This window comes from Heptranchias perlo, chromosome 4 (assembly GCF_035084215.1).
Source record: "Heptranchias perlo isolate sHepPer1 chromosome 4, sHepPer1.hap1, whole genome shotgun sequence".
Taxonomy (NCBI): Eukaryota; Metazoa; Chordata; class Chondrichthyes; order Hexanchiformes; family Hexanchidae; genus Heptranchias; species Heptranchias perlo.
The window spans coordinates 130461752-130478948 of record NC_090328.1 but is presented as its reverse complement, the minus strand read 5'-3'; the positions used below and the strand labels follow the sequence as shown (position 1 = coordinate 130478948).

General features: G+C 44.1%; 1 protein-coding gene across 2 annotated transcripts in view; it reads left to right on the top strand.

The window, feature by feature from the left end:
• Positions 1-17197, top strand: part of gldc (glycine dehydrogenase (decarboxylating)) — a 133514-nt gene that overhangs the window by 101055 nt on the left and 15262 nt on the right. For both annotated transcript variants that reach the window (XM_067983638.1, XM_067983640.1), the window contains 3 exons: positions 2493-2634; positions 4776-4887; positions 16863-16958. In XM_067983638.1, coding sequence (XP_067839739.1) covers positions 2493-2634; positions 4776-4887; positions 16863-16958 — 350 coding nt within the window. The remainder of the gene's footprint in view (positions 1-2492; positions 2635-4775; positions 4888-16862; positions 16959-17197) is intronic.

The following is a 17197-nucleotide window of genomic DNA, read 5'->3' as shown; positions in this document are numbered from 1 at the left end:
TTCCAAGCAAGGTAGCCCTTCAACTGAAGAAGGCACACAAGCTCCTTCACCATGTCTAGGTTACAAGAAGTAACTGCTTCCGCACAAGAAGTTTATATGTGCTCTCAGTTCATTGTTTGATACAAAGAGACTGTGATTTGCTTTTGCCTGAAGAGTTGTCAGTCAGGAGATTGTGTCTGAGATGTTTCTTTTTGCTAATCTTTTTCAGATTTTTTAAAATCTCTGCACTCTTGTTTTGATTAGCAGGGTGTAATGTTGAAATAGGCATGGTTCCACACAGCATCTGTGTATGTTTAAAGTGACATGCTCCAATACCATCTCTGGGAGCCTTGCATAGAAATACTATATGGCTGACAATGTGTCATATTGGTGCTTAATAATTAGGGGAGCTTTTGAGAAACAGGAATTACCCCTGATCTAAGGAATATGTTTATAATTAAAACAGGAAGCGATGGTGGTAGGAAATAATCTGTTTTTTAAAGAGAGAATTTAGTAACAGGGCTATATGGCAAACTGTGTGTCACTTCATTTTGTTTTTTTTTTGTCTTACTGACCTGCACTAAATGTCTGGAATGATCGTTCTTCCTCCTTTGTTTATTTTCATCATGCATCAGGATAGGCACATAAACAAGGGAGGAGTAAAATGCAGGGATAGTATTGCCTTCAGAAAAATTTGTGTGCAGTAACATCATGGGAGCCACTTGCTGTTTGCTGTCCCTGTGCTGTACAGGTCCTGTGGCCACACATCAATCCTCGGCCCTTTTTGTCTTCGTCATGTTATCCATTTCAGTTTCTTGCTGTTCCTTCTCGAGTAGAAGGAGTTTTTTGAGCATTTTTTGTTTCTAAATCAGCTATCGGTTTTGTTGATATCCGCAGCTTCCAATTCTTGTTATTGCCATTGAGTCAGTCTTGAGGTATTCAGTGTCTGTGTAAGACAAGTACTAGAGTGTTCGCTTGATTTTAAAAAAAAATGAAACTGTGTTATGAAATCCTTGAATGAGGATCCTTTCTTTTAAAACCCCAACCCCAATAATTTGAGTTGATAATTGCTGCACAAGACAGCTGCCAGTATGTTCAAACTGATAGTCATCAGTTTTGGCTCAGCACTTTGGTCAGCACACAGACTAGTGCAGGTATTCTTTGTGTCTGATGTCTCTTGGAGTCCTCAGACCCTCAAAAGATGATCTGACATTTTCATACATCCTTTTACTTCTACTGACCTTTTCAAAACTTCACCTCACGTTAAATTATAGAACCGTATAACTAATTGACCCTCTTTGTATGTATCTGCAAGTATTGTTTAATCTGGAGCATATGTACTTTGTATCAAACTATGACCTGAAAACATGTATAAACTTGGACAAACAAGACACTTCACTGAAGTAAATCAAATAGCCAGCTTTTCACCTGGAGTGCAATTTACACCCTGTCCAGTTTTAGTCTCCATTGACTTCGACAGAGCGTAACATCGTGCGGGGTGTAAAATGGGAACCAGTCCCGGACCCTATTGCGTTCCCACCGGGCAGTTTAGCTTAAAATCAGGGCTTGTATGTGGTCTGTCGGGTCTATGGCAGGTATCTAAGTGGTCCATAAAGCCAAAAATAAAAGACTTACAACACTTCGGCATTATAATAAAGTGCCCCCATCAATTACTAATGATCTAAAATTATTATATTAGAGGGGGGGAAGAGGTCCCTCTTCTGCATTGAGATCATTGTGCTTATCCAATGTTAAACACCGCACTGTGAAAATCTCAAACGTAGCTAGCCTCAACTCTGCTGTTCTTGAAAAAGTAATGCCTCCAAAAGATGTCAGCTCACAAAGGAGCAACTTGGCAAAAAATACTAGAGTTTGCATCACCATCTCAGCCACTGTGGCTTTCCCCATATGGCAGCTTGGAAAACTGCCTTTGTAGTTGTTCACTGAACTTTTGCAGATGATATTTTAATCAGGTTAGTTATTGTAGCTTTACTTTTTTTGTTTTGTAAAATTTATTGACGCTTCTGCTAAGGGGAAGAAAAAAAATTCCAACAGCTCAGCTGATGAAGTTGTGCCATCCAAACTGGAAGGTCTCTGGCTCTTTGAGTTAGCCGATCCCAGGAAATGTGACGGCAGGGTCTCAGCAACTTGGGTTTAGGAGCAGAAAAAAATCAGACAGGGTTCACACTCCTGTTTGCTGTCCTTCTGGAACTGCCCATATGTGGATGTTAGATTAGGACAGAATTTGGCTTGGCTGTGATCCTCCCTAAGATAGGGGCCTACTGTAGGTTGAATACATTAAACAGGGAAGCCAACCACTGGAAGTTACATGTTAATTTTTTTAAAGTACATTTTCTTTGCAAGGCTTTTGAGAGAAAGACGAGAATCTGTGGTGAAATATGTTAAAAATGTAACAATTAGGAGCTCTTGTTCTGAACAGCTGTGTGATTTACAGAATTGAGTAACACCTTGCACTCATGTAACTTTTTTTTTTCTTGAATGTATATTTTTAGGAAGAAACATCTTGCTCCATACTTACCCAGTCATCCAGTGATCCCTCCAGTGTCCGATAGTGATGCTCGTCCTTTGGGCACAATAAGTGCTGCCCCTTGGGGCTCCAGTGCGATTCTGCCAATTTCCCTGGCCTATATCAAGGTACAGTGCAGTTCTAGATGTTTAGCTCATGCTGTTCTGTGTCAGCTTTTTCATTTAGTACAGGAAACGTGTGTAAAAACAATGCGTACCCACTCCCCGTGTTTGTTTTTAAAAAAAAAATACTATCTGCAGGCTCAGATCCACATTTTAGCCAATCGTCAGCTTCCCCTCCCCCATTTTACTTCCTTTTCCCTTGCCCGAAGTACCATTTTGTGCCAGGGCACAGTTCAAGGGAGACCAAAAGTCCTCTAAAACCTTGCTCGAGTTGCCGGTCTAAAAGTTAGTGTCAGTGAGCTACTGAACCGTGAAGCACATCACAGCCAAATCCAACCCTACGCTGATCCAATGTTCACACAGACACAGAGCAGGAGTCATTGGATAGTCATGTGGAATAGGAATCTTGACCGGATTTCTCCTTGTTTGCACAGAGACGTTGGGATCAATAATTGCGATCCGCCCATGCTCTGGATGAGATCAGCTGACTCAGCACAGATCAGGAATCGAATCTAGGACCTTCCTGGTCTGGATAGTGCATTTAATCACTTAGCCACTTACAGATGCTCGCTCAAAAAAGAAAATCTCAAAGTGGCTGATGGTATCTGACCTGTTGGACTGAGAACTGAACTCTGTACTGAACCAGGCTTCAAACTATCCTAGACTGGCAGGACCAAAAGTTTGTTTAAGGATATTATTCCCCTTTATTGTGTCAGGATCCATTTGATTGTTTAGAAAGGGTGGCTATAGCCAGCAGAATTAAAAATGTTGGTCACACAAGAACTACTAACTGTTGGAGCAAGTTGGGTTAGTCATAACTATCTAGGTCAGATCTTAAGTATCCTACAATTAGTCAGAAGGTTACTTATCAAAGAAAATAAGAAGCAGTAATGTGGAACTGACGAGATTTTAATGCTTTTTGTGTCTTTAAGATCTGGTTATGAAGTTGTGCTACTGCATGTGCATTTTAAATTAATCAACCTTTAGGAAATTCACAAATACAAAAAAGACTAAAAGCATATTTATAGATCCACCTGAGAGTTTTAACCTGAGCCAACACAATGTTGAATGTTTTAACTGAAATGTGAGGATGGGTGAATACTCTAGTTTGGCTTGAAGTTTCTTCTGGGATTAGGCAGTAGTTATACAGAATTTCCCCCTCCAGAAGATGGTTGAGTCCATGATGGAATAGATTGCGCATGGTTAATGGGAAGGGCGGGTACAATGGACTGAATGGCGGGTTTTGCATTCCATGGTGCCAGTGTACAGTGCCAGAGCGATGGGACTTGGGTTTAACCCGGTATCTCTCGTATTTTAGTGGCCGTGAATTCCCTCTTAAGTTTCTCTCGCTCCACTTCCGCAGCTTCACCAGAAGTATGGCGGAAACCCCGTTTATGTGTGCGAACAGGGTTTCTGCTGCACTTCCGATGGTGGAGTGGGAACAGCTCTGAAAAAATTCCCGACCAATGTTTTTTTTTCTTGCTCCTGCTAAGCATGAAGGAATGGTTTACGGAATCAAGCAGTTTGAACTATGGAATAAGCAGATTCATTTTAAGCTGAGTGCCATAAATTTCCTGAGATTTTATAGTCCTGTTCTTGCTGGATTTTGCACTTTGAGTGCATATCTGGCACCTGTATTCTTGATGATAGCAGTAAAAAAGAAAAAAAATCTGGTTAAAAAGAATTTAAAATGGCAGAGGTTTTTCAATCAACTGTCCTTTCCCTTTAAACCAAGGTCTGAAGGTGGGATGCATGCAATTACTGCAGTATGATCCTCCATCTTGTGACATTGGCTGAATTTAGCCAAGTGAATTGGGGTGACCTACAGGAATGGGGCATAATCCTAAAAGGTGACTAATGTAAAACAAACATTTATAACACTGTTCTGCAGTCAAAACTGCACTGTGTACATGGTTGTAATTTCATGATGGCCTCTAAGGTGTTTAGAGTGATTTAGAAATGGGTATTTTTAGGGTAATTGGGGAAGAAATGATCAATTGGTGGTGACAGTCTGTTGCAATTTGGAATTTAATTATAAGACCAGAATTCCTCATTCCTCATCTGGTGAGTGGGAGTTTCACTGCAGCAAATTTAGCAATGCTGCTGTGATTTATGCATTCCAAAAGTGATTGTTTCTCTTCACACAGTTGATGGGATCAAAGGGACTTCGCCATGCTACTGAGATTGCCATTCTAAATGCGAACTACATGGCCAAGAGGCTAGAAGCGTTCTACAAAATTGTTTTCAGGGGAGCAAAGGGTAAGTTGATGATAGTGCCATGTTAGTTACTAGCTGAAGCCTCCGATTTTACAGCTCTCATCATGAGGCATGCTGCAGTTTACTTTTTTCTTCCTCTTGAGCAAGGTTTTTTTGACCTGTTGTTAGGAATCACAATTCTAGATAGTTGTTTTAAACTGACATTCCTTTATATTGTACATGCATTACTTTTTCCATCCAGTAACTAACAGCAAGCTGACATTGTTCTTTAAAAGAATGTTCAGCATCCTTTAAAAATGCATAATCTCCCTCAACTTCTTGCCCTGGGCTCTAGCATTAGCTATTTTCAATTGGAGCGGCTGTAAGATTTACATTGGAGGAATGACTTGTAAAAAAAAAAATTCCAAAATCAAGCTCCAGGTACTCCAAATCAGAGTGTTACCACGAGCCCCTAGTTTTTCCTGTAATAATGAATTGTCACCTTAATTATTTCAGTACTTGCCTCTGAAGCGAAACTGCTTTTCCGTACTACAAATTAATCCAGATTACATCATCCATTTGGACAATAAATAAAGTGAGGATGTGGGGACTAGTGGCTTACAAAATAAATTGGAAATGGCACCAGCCACATGTGTTCAAGAATCACATTGACAACACCAGCAGTTTACTTTCCTTAAAACAGCAGGCTCATCATATACTCTTAGATAGTCGATGTACACAATGGATAGTGATTTTTATAAATGTACACACAAATAATTTTTTTTTTTTAGAAACTATATTTTGTGCTACGTTATGACCATTCAAGTATACTTGGGAGTTAGTTGCGAAATGATGCATTTGACTAGACCTGTCCTGCTCGTTTTTCCCAGTATCAGTTTGAGGCCAGAGTGGAGTATGAAGTTGCTGAGGCAAAATCAGGATGATTTACATATTTTTGAGGAAATGTTTCTGGATTCTCAGTGTGTTCATTAAAGTGTTAAATATGAAGGAAGGAACAGGAACTTTTTATATATTTGCCCCTTTATCCCCCGATATTTTGTTACTCTCTACGTTACAAACAGATTTTTAGCCTGATTGCATTAATCATCTTCTGCTGAAGAGGATTCCTGAAAATGTGATGTGTGTGTGTGTGGTCTAAATGAACTGTTCTTGCTGAATGTTCCAGCAGTAATTACAGAATTAAAAGTAAACTTGTTTTTATTAGAGTGGGTGTTTCTTGTATATTTGAGACTGATTTTGTCGCTAGACTTATTCAGTGTATTGGTATCAATGTGCATTAGGAAAAACATCACACCTGTGTCAGTACACTTTTTTAATGATGTGCCAATAAGCTTTTAAGTGTGTGATGCTCTTAATTCATCACTTGAAACTGCTCCACCACCAATGACAGACTTAATAACCACCAGTACTTCAACGTCATTGTGACAAAAGTAGAATTTTTGTCTTGGTGGGTTCTTGTATCTAAATATATTTTAACAGCTTGCAAGGAAGGTTTAAAATGGGGGCTGCTCCTTTTCGTTAGGTGGAGAGACTTGCCAGGGTTTCTCCTTCTGCGCTCGCCAGCCCGCAATTTTTCTGCTCATTAAACTGGATCGATGGAATAGTGCAGATAGTGGCACAGAATGGCAAACCCTAGCCACTATGTCTTGGAGAAATAGGCAGAGTTGCGGTTTGTGAGTTAGCAAATCCGCGCTCCCTTTTGTGAGCAACAGAATTAAAAATAGCCGTACATGCAATATTCGGACTACTACTGTGAGTTCTCCAGTTGCTGTCATGCTAAATCTAATGAAGATGCAGGAAGTCCCAAGAAAGAAATTAAAACCGTTGTAAGCTATCAGTTTAACCTTGGTTACCCTACCACAATGCAACAGAGTAAAAGACTAGAGTTTCAGCTCGTTGGAAAAATGGTCGTCTTACAGAAATTGGTGTCAAATCGTTTGCATGAGAAATGGTGTTGGAAAAACTTGTATTACAAGATGCAAAAAAACTCCAAACACAACTCCAGTTTGGAAAGCAGAATCAGTAATTGTACAATTAGGTGTTTTCACAGTTATGGCATTTTTATTTGAGATGCACTAGGTTTAGCTAATCTAGAAAGTATTTTAAGAGTTTCTATTGCTGAATGTAACTAACTTATTTTGCTGTAATAATTCATGCTTTAGGTTTTTTAGTGGTTTGGAAAGGGGTTTCATTGTCATTTAATTCTGTATGTGGTGTATTGTCTGGATTGAGGATTTTGGCCACTTATTACTGACGTCGAAAGTATCATGGGATAAATTTTAACCCCCAAGAACGGGTGGGTTGGGGGCGCGCGGGCAGTGAAAATTGTTGGTTTTGGGAGCGGGACTGAATACCGGCTCAAACCCGCCGACTTCCAGGTTTGACCCAGACACAGCTGGGTGTGCGCGCGCTCCTGAAACCCGGAGGTTGGCACCCCATCCACCACTGTAAACATCCACTCCCTTCACCACCGGTGCACCGTTGCTGCAGTGTGTACCACCCACAGGATGCACTGCAGCAACTCGCCAAGGCTTCTTCGACAGCACCTCCCAAACCCGCGACCTCTACCACCTAGAAGGACAAGAGCAGCAGGCGCATGGGAACAACACCACCTGCACGTTCCCCTCCAAGTCACACACCATCCCGACTTGGAAATATATCGCCGTTCCTTTATCGTCGCTGGGTCAAAATCCTGGAACTCCCTTCCTATCAGCACTGTGGGAGAACCGTCACCACACGGACTGCAGCGGTTCAAGATGGCGGCTCACCACCTTCTCAAGGGCAATAAATGCTGGCCTCGCCAGCGACGCCCACATCCCACGAATGAATTTTAAAAAGTCCCACCAGCACTAAAAGCTGGCGGGCTGATATTTAAAGGTTCAATTAACACCGTTGAAGTAGTTCAGGGGATTAAATCTTTCAGAGGCCATGGAAACGGAGGCAAATTGCAGTCAGCAGCCATTTGGACCTTTTAAACCAGTGATGATTGACACGTGAAGAAAAGGTGAGTTTTTATAGCCGGGCACTCAGTTCTCTCGGACAAACCTTTGTCTGGGAGTTCTTTGTGTTTAGACTGAGATTTCTTTGTTCACACTCAGAATTCTTGTGTTCACACATATTTACCTACATTTGGACCCCCTCAAACTGACACTATCAGGATGGGGGGTGGGTGCAATGGATGTATTCAGCAGTACATCTGAGGAGGAGGCACATCACCATCCGTAGCAGGCATGGTGTGCAGTTCTGGCAGTTGCAGCTCCACAAGACAGAGGTGCGCCTCAAGGACCTGCAGAAGATCAGAGAGGGGACCAACGGAAGAGCCGATGTTGCAGGAGGCACTACCCACGTGAGAGGGTCTACAGGCAGAGGCTGAGCTTCCTGAACCCCTCCGAGGAGCAGTGTCTACAAAGGCTCAGACTGAGTCGCTAGGTGGTCGCAGACATCTGCAGGTTCCTTCATGCAGAGCTGCTCCCGGCTGGGCCTGGTGGCCACACATTGCCCGTCACAGTTAAAGTCACCACTGCCCTCAATTTCTTTGCCTCCGAATCCATCCAGGGCGCCACCGGTGACATCACCAGGATCTCTCGGTCATCTGCACATAAGTGTATAGGACAGGTCATGGATGGCTTGTTTGCCAGAGCATCCAACTCTGTCAACTTCCCTATCAACGACATCAACCATAGGAACAGGAGTAGGCCATTCAGCCCCTCGTGCCTGCTCCGCCATTTGATAAGATCATGGCTGATCTGTGATCTAACTCCATATACCTGCCTTTGGCCCATATCCCTTAATATCTTTGGTTGCCAAAAAGCTATCTATCTCAGATTTAAATTTAGCAATTGAGCTAGTATCAATTGTCGTTTGCGGAAGAGAGTTCCAAATTTCTACCACCTTTGTGTGTAGAAATGTTTTCTAATCTCACTCCTGAAAGGTCTGGCTCTAATTTTTAGACTGTGCCCCCTACTCCTAGAATCCCCAACCAGCGGAAATAGTTTCTCTCTATCCACCCTATCTGTTCCCCTTAATATCTTATAAACTTCGATCAGATCACCCCTTAATCTTCGAAACTCCAGAGAATACAACCCCAATTTGTGTAATCTCTCCTCGTAATTTAACTCTTGAAGTCCGCGTATCATTCTAGTAAACCTACGCTGCATTCCCTCCAAGGCTAATATGTCCTTCCGAGGGTGCGGTGCCCAGAACTGCTCACAGTACTCCAGGTGCGGTCTAACCAGGGTTTTGTATAGCTGCAGCATAACTTCTGCCCCCATTCCATTAGCCTAACCAGCCTGAGGGTAGTGGGTTTCCACTCTTTGGCTGGCTTCCCACGGGTACAGGGCGCAATTCGTAGCAATCCAAGGACCTCCACGTGAGCCAGGACTGTTCATCAACCGAAAGGGATATCACTCCATCAATGCGCAGCTGTTTTGTGACCACCGGAAGAGGTTTCTGCAGGTGTGTGCCAAATTCCCAGGCAGCCGCCATGATTCCTTCATTTTGTGCAAATCCAACATCCCGGCCCTCTTCCACACACAAAACAGACTTAAGGGCTGGGCTCCGTGGAGACAAGGGTGTCTGACAGACTGTCATGTTTTTCATTTTTATTTGTTTTTTATTACCTGCACATCAAATATTATAATTTTCACCACCACTGCCATGTCTTGACCATTCTTGAGTCCCTTTCGTGAAAGCGCCCTTGCATAATGCACGACGAGACTTGATGCCACCCCATTGGGTGCATTTACAATGGGTGTAGACCTGGCTTATGACACTGAGAAACCCCACCAGCGAGGCACAGCAGCCGTACAATGTCAGTCACATTACTACCAGATCTGACATTGAACAAGCCATAGGAATGCTCACGATGTGCTTCAGGTGCCTGGATCGATCTGGGGGAGCCCTGCAGTACTCACCGGCGAGGGTGTGTAGAATAATAGTCGTGTGTTGCGTCCTGCACAACATCGCTCGACAGAGAGGGTTACAGGTAGATGATATCCCATGCGCTCATGAAGCATCCACACCTGCCATCAACATTGAAGAAGACGAGGAGGAGGACGACGGGCAAACCATCGGCAGAGCAGCGGCACACCTGGCTGCTCGTGATGCCAGGGAGTCACTCATATTTGATAGATTCTCATAAGGAGATCTGCAAAGCGAGGAGAGTCAAGTACTCAGACCACCTGGAACAACCGTCATCAACACCAGCCACCCCCACCCCCGACTCGGTTTGCATAACACAGTCCTACAACCACACATACACCCATTGTAAATGCGCCCAATGGGTGGCATCAAGTCTCGCCGTTCATGACGAGGGACGTGCAAGGGCGCTTTCATGAAAGGCACTCAAGAATGGTCAAGACGTGGCAGTGTTGGTGACAATGATAACATTTAATGTGCAGGTAATAAAAACCAAGTATAAATGAAAAACATGACATTCTCTCAGACACCCTTGTGCATACCCCCTGTGATCACAAAACCTTCGCCTTCCTCTTCCTACCACTTCTATGGGGTGCATCCCTTGTGGCTTCAGCAGAGGTAGTGGCAGGTTGCTCAGGTCCCTGCCCTGACTGCTGAGATGCTCTGGGTTTTGGAACCCGTGAGGGACCCGCCAAAGACTGCTCCACCTGCACAGGGGCAGACTCTATCTGGAGAGGAGGCGGCATTGCGGGTACCAGTTGAGGGGGGTGGGGGGCAACGGGTGAGACGTGGGAGCGCTTTACGTGGAGTCCCCACTTCCAAGTCCCTTTTGCCTTCATCCCTCTCCTGGGCCAGGGCCACGCCACTCCTACCATCCTGCTGGACAATAGCTTGGAGGACATGTGTGATGCTTTGTAAGGCCACTGCTAAAGTATCTGTCTACCTGTTTAAGCCGGCAGAATGCTGTACACCCTGAGTCCGCACGACCGTTGTCAGGGCCTGAATGGATTCATTTGTGAGCCATGCTTGAAGTGCCATGGAGGCTGCCATTCTCCATCGCAGACACTCCCGTACCTCTGCCACCAGTCCACTAAGGCCGGAGGTGGACTCCTCCATCCTCTCCGCTAATGTGGAGACTGAGCGTGGCAAGTCTTCCAATATATCGCAACGGTGCATCTGTACCTCGATCATTCTCCTTTTCAAGGCTGGCCCCTGAGGTTCAGCATCTGAGCAGAGCTTGGAGAGCAGTGCACCCACCGACTCCGGACTCTCCACAGCTGCCCCTGCCACCAGTGTCTGCTCATGCTCACTTGTGTGTGGTGACTCACCAGGTGACAACCCAACTACCTCTCTAATAGGACTCACCAAGGTGTGAGTATCTGCGCTGGTGCATGGCTCGATATGATTTGACTCTGCGCCCTCAGATGCAGGGAGCTCCTCTGAGGAATTGCCATTGTCCACGTCGTCGGCCTGTTCAGCAATCCTTGAAGGCCCTGGAAGAGAACGTACAGCAATATTAGGAACCACCGCAGAAGTGATGTTGTGATGAATATCCTGAGGTGTGCAACAGGTCAATCACTGATAACATCAATTCATGTTGTGTGTGAGGGATGTTAAAATTCTGTTATCAGACGTTTGCGGGGTGCCAGTCTCTGCATCTCCGACAGCCAGGCATTCCTGTGTCCGGCTTATTTCCAACACCTCCTCCTCCACCTCTGTCAGGGCCATTATTTGTGGTGGCTCCCCTTCAGTCTGACTCCTCTCCTGTGTATTATGCGCCCTCTTCTACAAGGGGAGAAAGAATAGGCGTGAGTGAGGGTGACGGGGCCACCCGACAGATGCGTTGCTTTGGGTGAGGCTGCCCATGAAAGAGATGCATCGGAGGGTGAGTATCAGACAGATTCATCACATTGCATCAAGATTGGGGTTAGTGGGAGTGGTGGGCTCACAAATGGGGAGGTGAGGAAGTGCACAGAAAGTGAAAGTAAGTTGATAATGAGAATTAAATGGGTGTGAGGAGTGATGTGATGGAGTAGGCTTGGCAAGACAGTGATGGGTGGGGGGGTGCGTGTAAGTGAATCAGTAACTGTACTCGCCTTTCCTGACCTGGTTAGGTCATTAAATCGCTTCCTGCACTGCACCCAAGACCAAGGCACTGTGCTCCCGCTGCTGACCTGTTCTGCCACGTCTTCTTGGTGGCAGAAGCAGGTTTCTTCCTCCAGTCACTTGGGTGTAACACCTCCCTCCTGCTTCTCACAGCAGCCAGTAGTATCGCAAGGGAAGCTTCTGAAACCCTGACGTTCCATTCTGCTTTTTACTCTTTCCTCCTTCAAAATTCACTGTTGCTTTGGCACTTTAAATCACGTCAGGCGGATGTGTGATACGCTCGCTGCACAGCTGGGAAACCTAGAAGGAGAATTAAGTGCCTTCAATTGAGTCGCAATCGCTCGCAAACACGCATGAAAATTTTTTCCCCGTTTCCCACTCACCTATTGACCGCCCCCCGCCAAGCTGAGATCCCACCTCATTGTTAAAATATACCCCTATATGTCAGTATGGTTTTGGCTGTACAGTTGCATGTGGTTTTATGGGCTGTTTATTGGTTTCTTATTTGTTCATGGGATGTGGGCGTCGCTGGCGAGGCCGGTATTTATTGCCCATCCCTAATTGCCCTTGAGAAGGTGGTGATGAGCCGCCTTCTTGAACCGCTGCAGTCCGTGTGGTGACGGTTCTCCCACAGTGCTGTTAGGAAGGGAGTTCCAGGATTTTGACCCAGCGACGATGAAGGAACGGCGATATATTTCCAAGTCGGGATGGTGTGTGACTTGGAGGGGAATGTGCAGGTGGTGTTGTTCCCTTGTACCTGCTGCCCTTGTCCTTCTAGGTGGTAGAGGTCGCGGGTTTGGGGGGTGCTGACGGAGAAGTTTTGGCGAGTTGCTGTAGTGCATCATGTAGATGGTACACACTGCAGCCACTGTGCGCCGGTGGTGAAGGGAGTGGATGTTTACGGTGGTGGATGGGGTGCCAATCAAGCGGGCTGCTTTGTCCTGGATGGTGTCGAGCTTCTTGAGTGTTGTTGGAGCTGCACTCATCCAGGCAAGTGGAGAGTATTCCATCACAGTCCTGACTTGTGCCTTGTAGATGGTGGAAAGGCTTTGGGGAGTCAGGAGGTGAGTCACTCGCCGCAGAATACCCAGCCTCTGACCTGCTCTTGTAGCCACAGTATTTATATGGCTGGTCCAGTTAAGTTTCTGGTCAATGGTGACCCCCAGGATGTTGATGGTGGGGGATTCGGCGATGGGGCTGAGATGATCAGCCTCCAACAACCACTACCATCTTCCTTTGTGCTAGGTATGACTCCAGCCACTGGAGAGTTTTCCCCCTGATTCCCATTGACTTCAATTTTACTAGGACTCCTTGGTGCCACACTCTGACAAATGCTGCCTTGATGTCAAGGGCAGTCACTCTCACCTCACCTCTGGAATTCAGCTCTTTTGTCCATGTTTGGACCAAGACTGTAATGAGGTCTGGAGCCGAGTGGTCCTGGCGGAACCCAAACTGAGCATCGGTGAGCAGGTTATTGGTGAGTAAGTGCTGTTTGATAGCACTGTCAACGACACCTTCCATCACTTTTCTGATGATTGAGAGTAGACTGATGGGGCGGTAATTGGCCGGATTGGATTTGTCCTTTTTGTGGCCAGGCCATACCTGGGCAGTTTTCCACATTGTCGGGTAGATGCCAGTGTTGTAGCTGTACTGGAACAGCTTGGCTAGAGGCGCGGCTAGTTCTGGAGCACAAGTCTTCAGCACTACAGCTGGGATGTTGTCGGGGCCCATAGCCTTTGCTGTATCCAGTGCACTCAGCCGTTTCTTGATACCACGTGGAGTGAATCGAATTGGCTGAAGACTGGCTTCTGTGATGGTGGGGATATTGGGAGGAGGCTGAGACGGATCATCCACTCGACACTTCTGGCTGAAGACGCTTCTGTTGCCAGTCCACATGGTTTGATTACGCATCCCTCTTTTGTATTTGTACCGGTCCTTGCTTTTGTTTCTCATTCTGTTGTATTTGTATTTTTATACAAGTATATTTGTCCATTTTTATCTGTAATTGAAATTATGTTTTCCCCTAGTTTAGACTGTGTTCTGTGACCTTGCATGCAAGAGTATAACTTGGTGCTCAGTCACATTGTGAGTTATAATGTCTGGGTTGCCTTATGGTAAATTGGCAAATTGTGCTGACGTCATGTTTTCAGAAGTGTTTGGTTGTGTTCCTTTCCATGTTTGGTTTAGCTTTCAGATTTCTTTTTTAATAAGTGTTGTGCTTAGTGCTTATGGGTAATTGAGCGAGTGGAGCAAAGTGTTGAATATTATGGAGAACAATTTTGTGAGAATTTTCTTTAGTCCATCTGAAGGTTGCTGGTTTGGTTTTGTCAGTAATCATTGAGGAGTGTTGCATTATTTTCAGTGTTTTTATTTTGACTGTCATCGAAAAAATTGTCTACATTGTTGTTTTGTCATTGAATTAAATCTTTCTTTAGGGGATTCTTGGGTGTCTGTTATTTGTGGTGTTACTAGTGAAAATCCTACGCATTTTCACACTGTCTATTTTCTACTGGTCCCACCCAGAGAGAGGGACTTCTGTAAGTCGCTTTGCCTCTTTCACTTTTCAGCCGGCTGCCTATCTCCCTGGGCTCCAGCTTGTGCAAAGACTCAATTACATAGTAAGAGTGCAAATGCAAGGACGTGCTATCTGTGTTTACTGAAAGTAGCTTCCTTAATCTGATAGCAAATTCATAGACTTGCAGTTTCACAGGACTACGATGCAATAAGTTTCCCAGAATATTGGGGATATCTAAAGTATGGAGTGCAGCTGACCCAGAGAGAGCGCGAGCGCGATATGTCCTGTTAGCTGCCCTTCTGTAATATAAAAGTGTGTGTCTATTGATAGTGCAACTCATTAGCTGACAGTGGTGTCAGCCAATAAGTTGGAGGCAGAGCGGGATTTACGGCAGGACTTACAGGAAACACAGTCTATTTACTCAGCAAACAGCAAAGCAAACTAAATAGACTCTGTAAATAGATTTTAATAGAGTCTCTACAAACTACAGCAAACAGAACTCATGACTGAAACTACAGCAACTTCTCCTGATAAAAACAGGATTATTTCTCTAGCAAAATGCAGTGAGTGGCGAATAGTTACATAATACAAATTATGTGCATAAAATCAATCCCAGTCACTTACATCAGATGTGATTGATGGGGGAGTTACCCAATCATCACCATTCTGACCAGGAGTAGTGGTGTCACTATATGCAGCCGACAGAAGTGCCTCTCCTACAGTGTCTGGTCCATTATGTTATTGACTTTTCAGTAGTATGTGGATCAGTAGATGAATTAAGATACTCCTCAGAAGAAATGTTTTGCTGAGACGGTTGAATCCATCTCATAGTTTGGAGTTCCATTCTTCAGTTTTACTAGCAGATTCACTCTTCAAATAAAATAGATTCTTAATTTTGAGGAAAGCCTGATTCTCTGAAATTCTAAGCCGAATTTCAACCTCCCTCCGCTTTACTTTCAGAAACATTATCAAATGGAGGGATAAATTTGGCAAATCATTCCGGCTCCCCAAATCTCCATTTTGACAGCTTGGTTCTTGGCCGCGAGAAAAGTGGTGTTAATTTAGGGGCTTCTGCCGTCAGTGATAGACACACTTTTTTGGTTTTCTGAAAATCTACAGGACCAAACAGAAGTGATTTTTATAATTTTTGGCTATGCTATTAAATTAAATCAATCTGTTTGTGTTTATCCCAATAACTTTTATTTTGTGTACAATCTTTATTTAGTGAGGGTCATGTACCAAATTCTATTCTGGATCATTCGACAGCTACTGGAACCCCTCATCATCCTATGGAGGGGAAAACTGTAGGAGAACATCTGGTATCAAGAATACCTGGAAACTCAAATCTGTCATTGATAAGCGATACTGTACTTTATTCTTTATGAATTTGATGCTCCTTTTTTCGGTCTATATTATCATGCAGCCTCCAATATTCTTTCCAGTTTTCTCTCCTGAAGTCATTGGCTCTTGATAGAATATAGTTCCACAGTTGCAGGCAGTCCTCTGATATCTCACACCAATAGTAATTCTTCATGTCTGAGCCTAGAAAGTTACTGCAGTGAGGGGGGAGAAAAGCTCAGTCTGTTTAAACTGTGACCATTTCATGGGCCAATATCAAAAATGCTACTTCGGATTCCAGCTATAAAGCGGCCGCATGATACAATCTCCATTGTAACTATTGCTATTTACATCTGCCTTCCCGGCAGCATGCACTCCTTGGTGCATTGGTGGCCAAACTGGCCTTGGGATCATTGCACAGAATTGAGCTCCTCTATTTCCACTGCTATTTTATGTGAAGGATAATTGAACAGGGAAGAAAATTAAAAACCTTTTTAGGTATAAATGCTTTTATAAGAACATAAGAAACAGGAGCAGGAGTAGGCCAATCGGCCCCTCGAGCCTGCTCCGCCATTCAGTAAGATCATGGCTGATCTGATCCTCACCTCAAATTTAAATTCATGTCCAATTTCCTGCCCGCTCCCCGTAACCCCTAATTCCCTTTACTTCTAGTAATTATTTTATTCTTGTGGAATTTATGCTCCACGTTTGTAAGTTTTTTTTTGTCTTTAGTCGTTGCTCTGCTGTATATATGTCTATCAGGAAGAACTCTAGTCCAGTGCCTTGAAAGTAAGCATATAAAATGTTTGTATGAAATTTCTCTATCAATCGGCTATTTTAACAGAGACACTAACCCTTTCGCTTAAGTGGACTAGCACCTTGGTTAAAACAGCAAACAAAGGTGTTTCATACAACAGTGTAAGTTTTTGGAGAGCCTAATTTCAAGGTGCAAGCTTCTGATACCTACCTAACTGGAGCTGGGAACTCTCTCAGTGCAGCAGTGAGAAAGTTCTCATAGATACTCAGATGTGATTTCCTGCTAATGGATAATCTTTGTGGTCATGCTGAGTACTTTTTCTGTTGTGCTACTGCAATGTCACATCCCGAAAGTTTTGCTAAATTTCTAAAAATGTTTTAACAGGCTATGTAGCTCACGAATTTATCTTGGATGTGCGACCATTCAAGAAAACGACAAACATCGAGGCTGTGGATGTTGCCAAGAGGCTGCAGGATTATGGTGAGGAGTTTTCTGAGTTACTTTTCTATTTCTGTTTGGTTGAATTGTGAACTGAAGTAATTATTGTCCGTTACTGCTTCTCATACCATGGGTATAGGACCAGAACCATTAAATTGTGTGGCTGAATGTGTTTTAAGGACATGTTACAGCCTCCCACAAGTGAATCCACTTCCTTTGTGTAGAGTTATGAAGAGAGATTGTTTCCACTGCTTGATGAGATGGTATCGAGAGGGCACAAA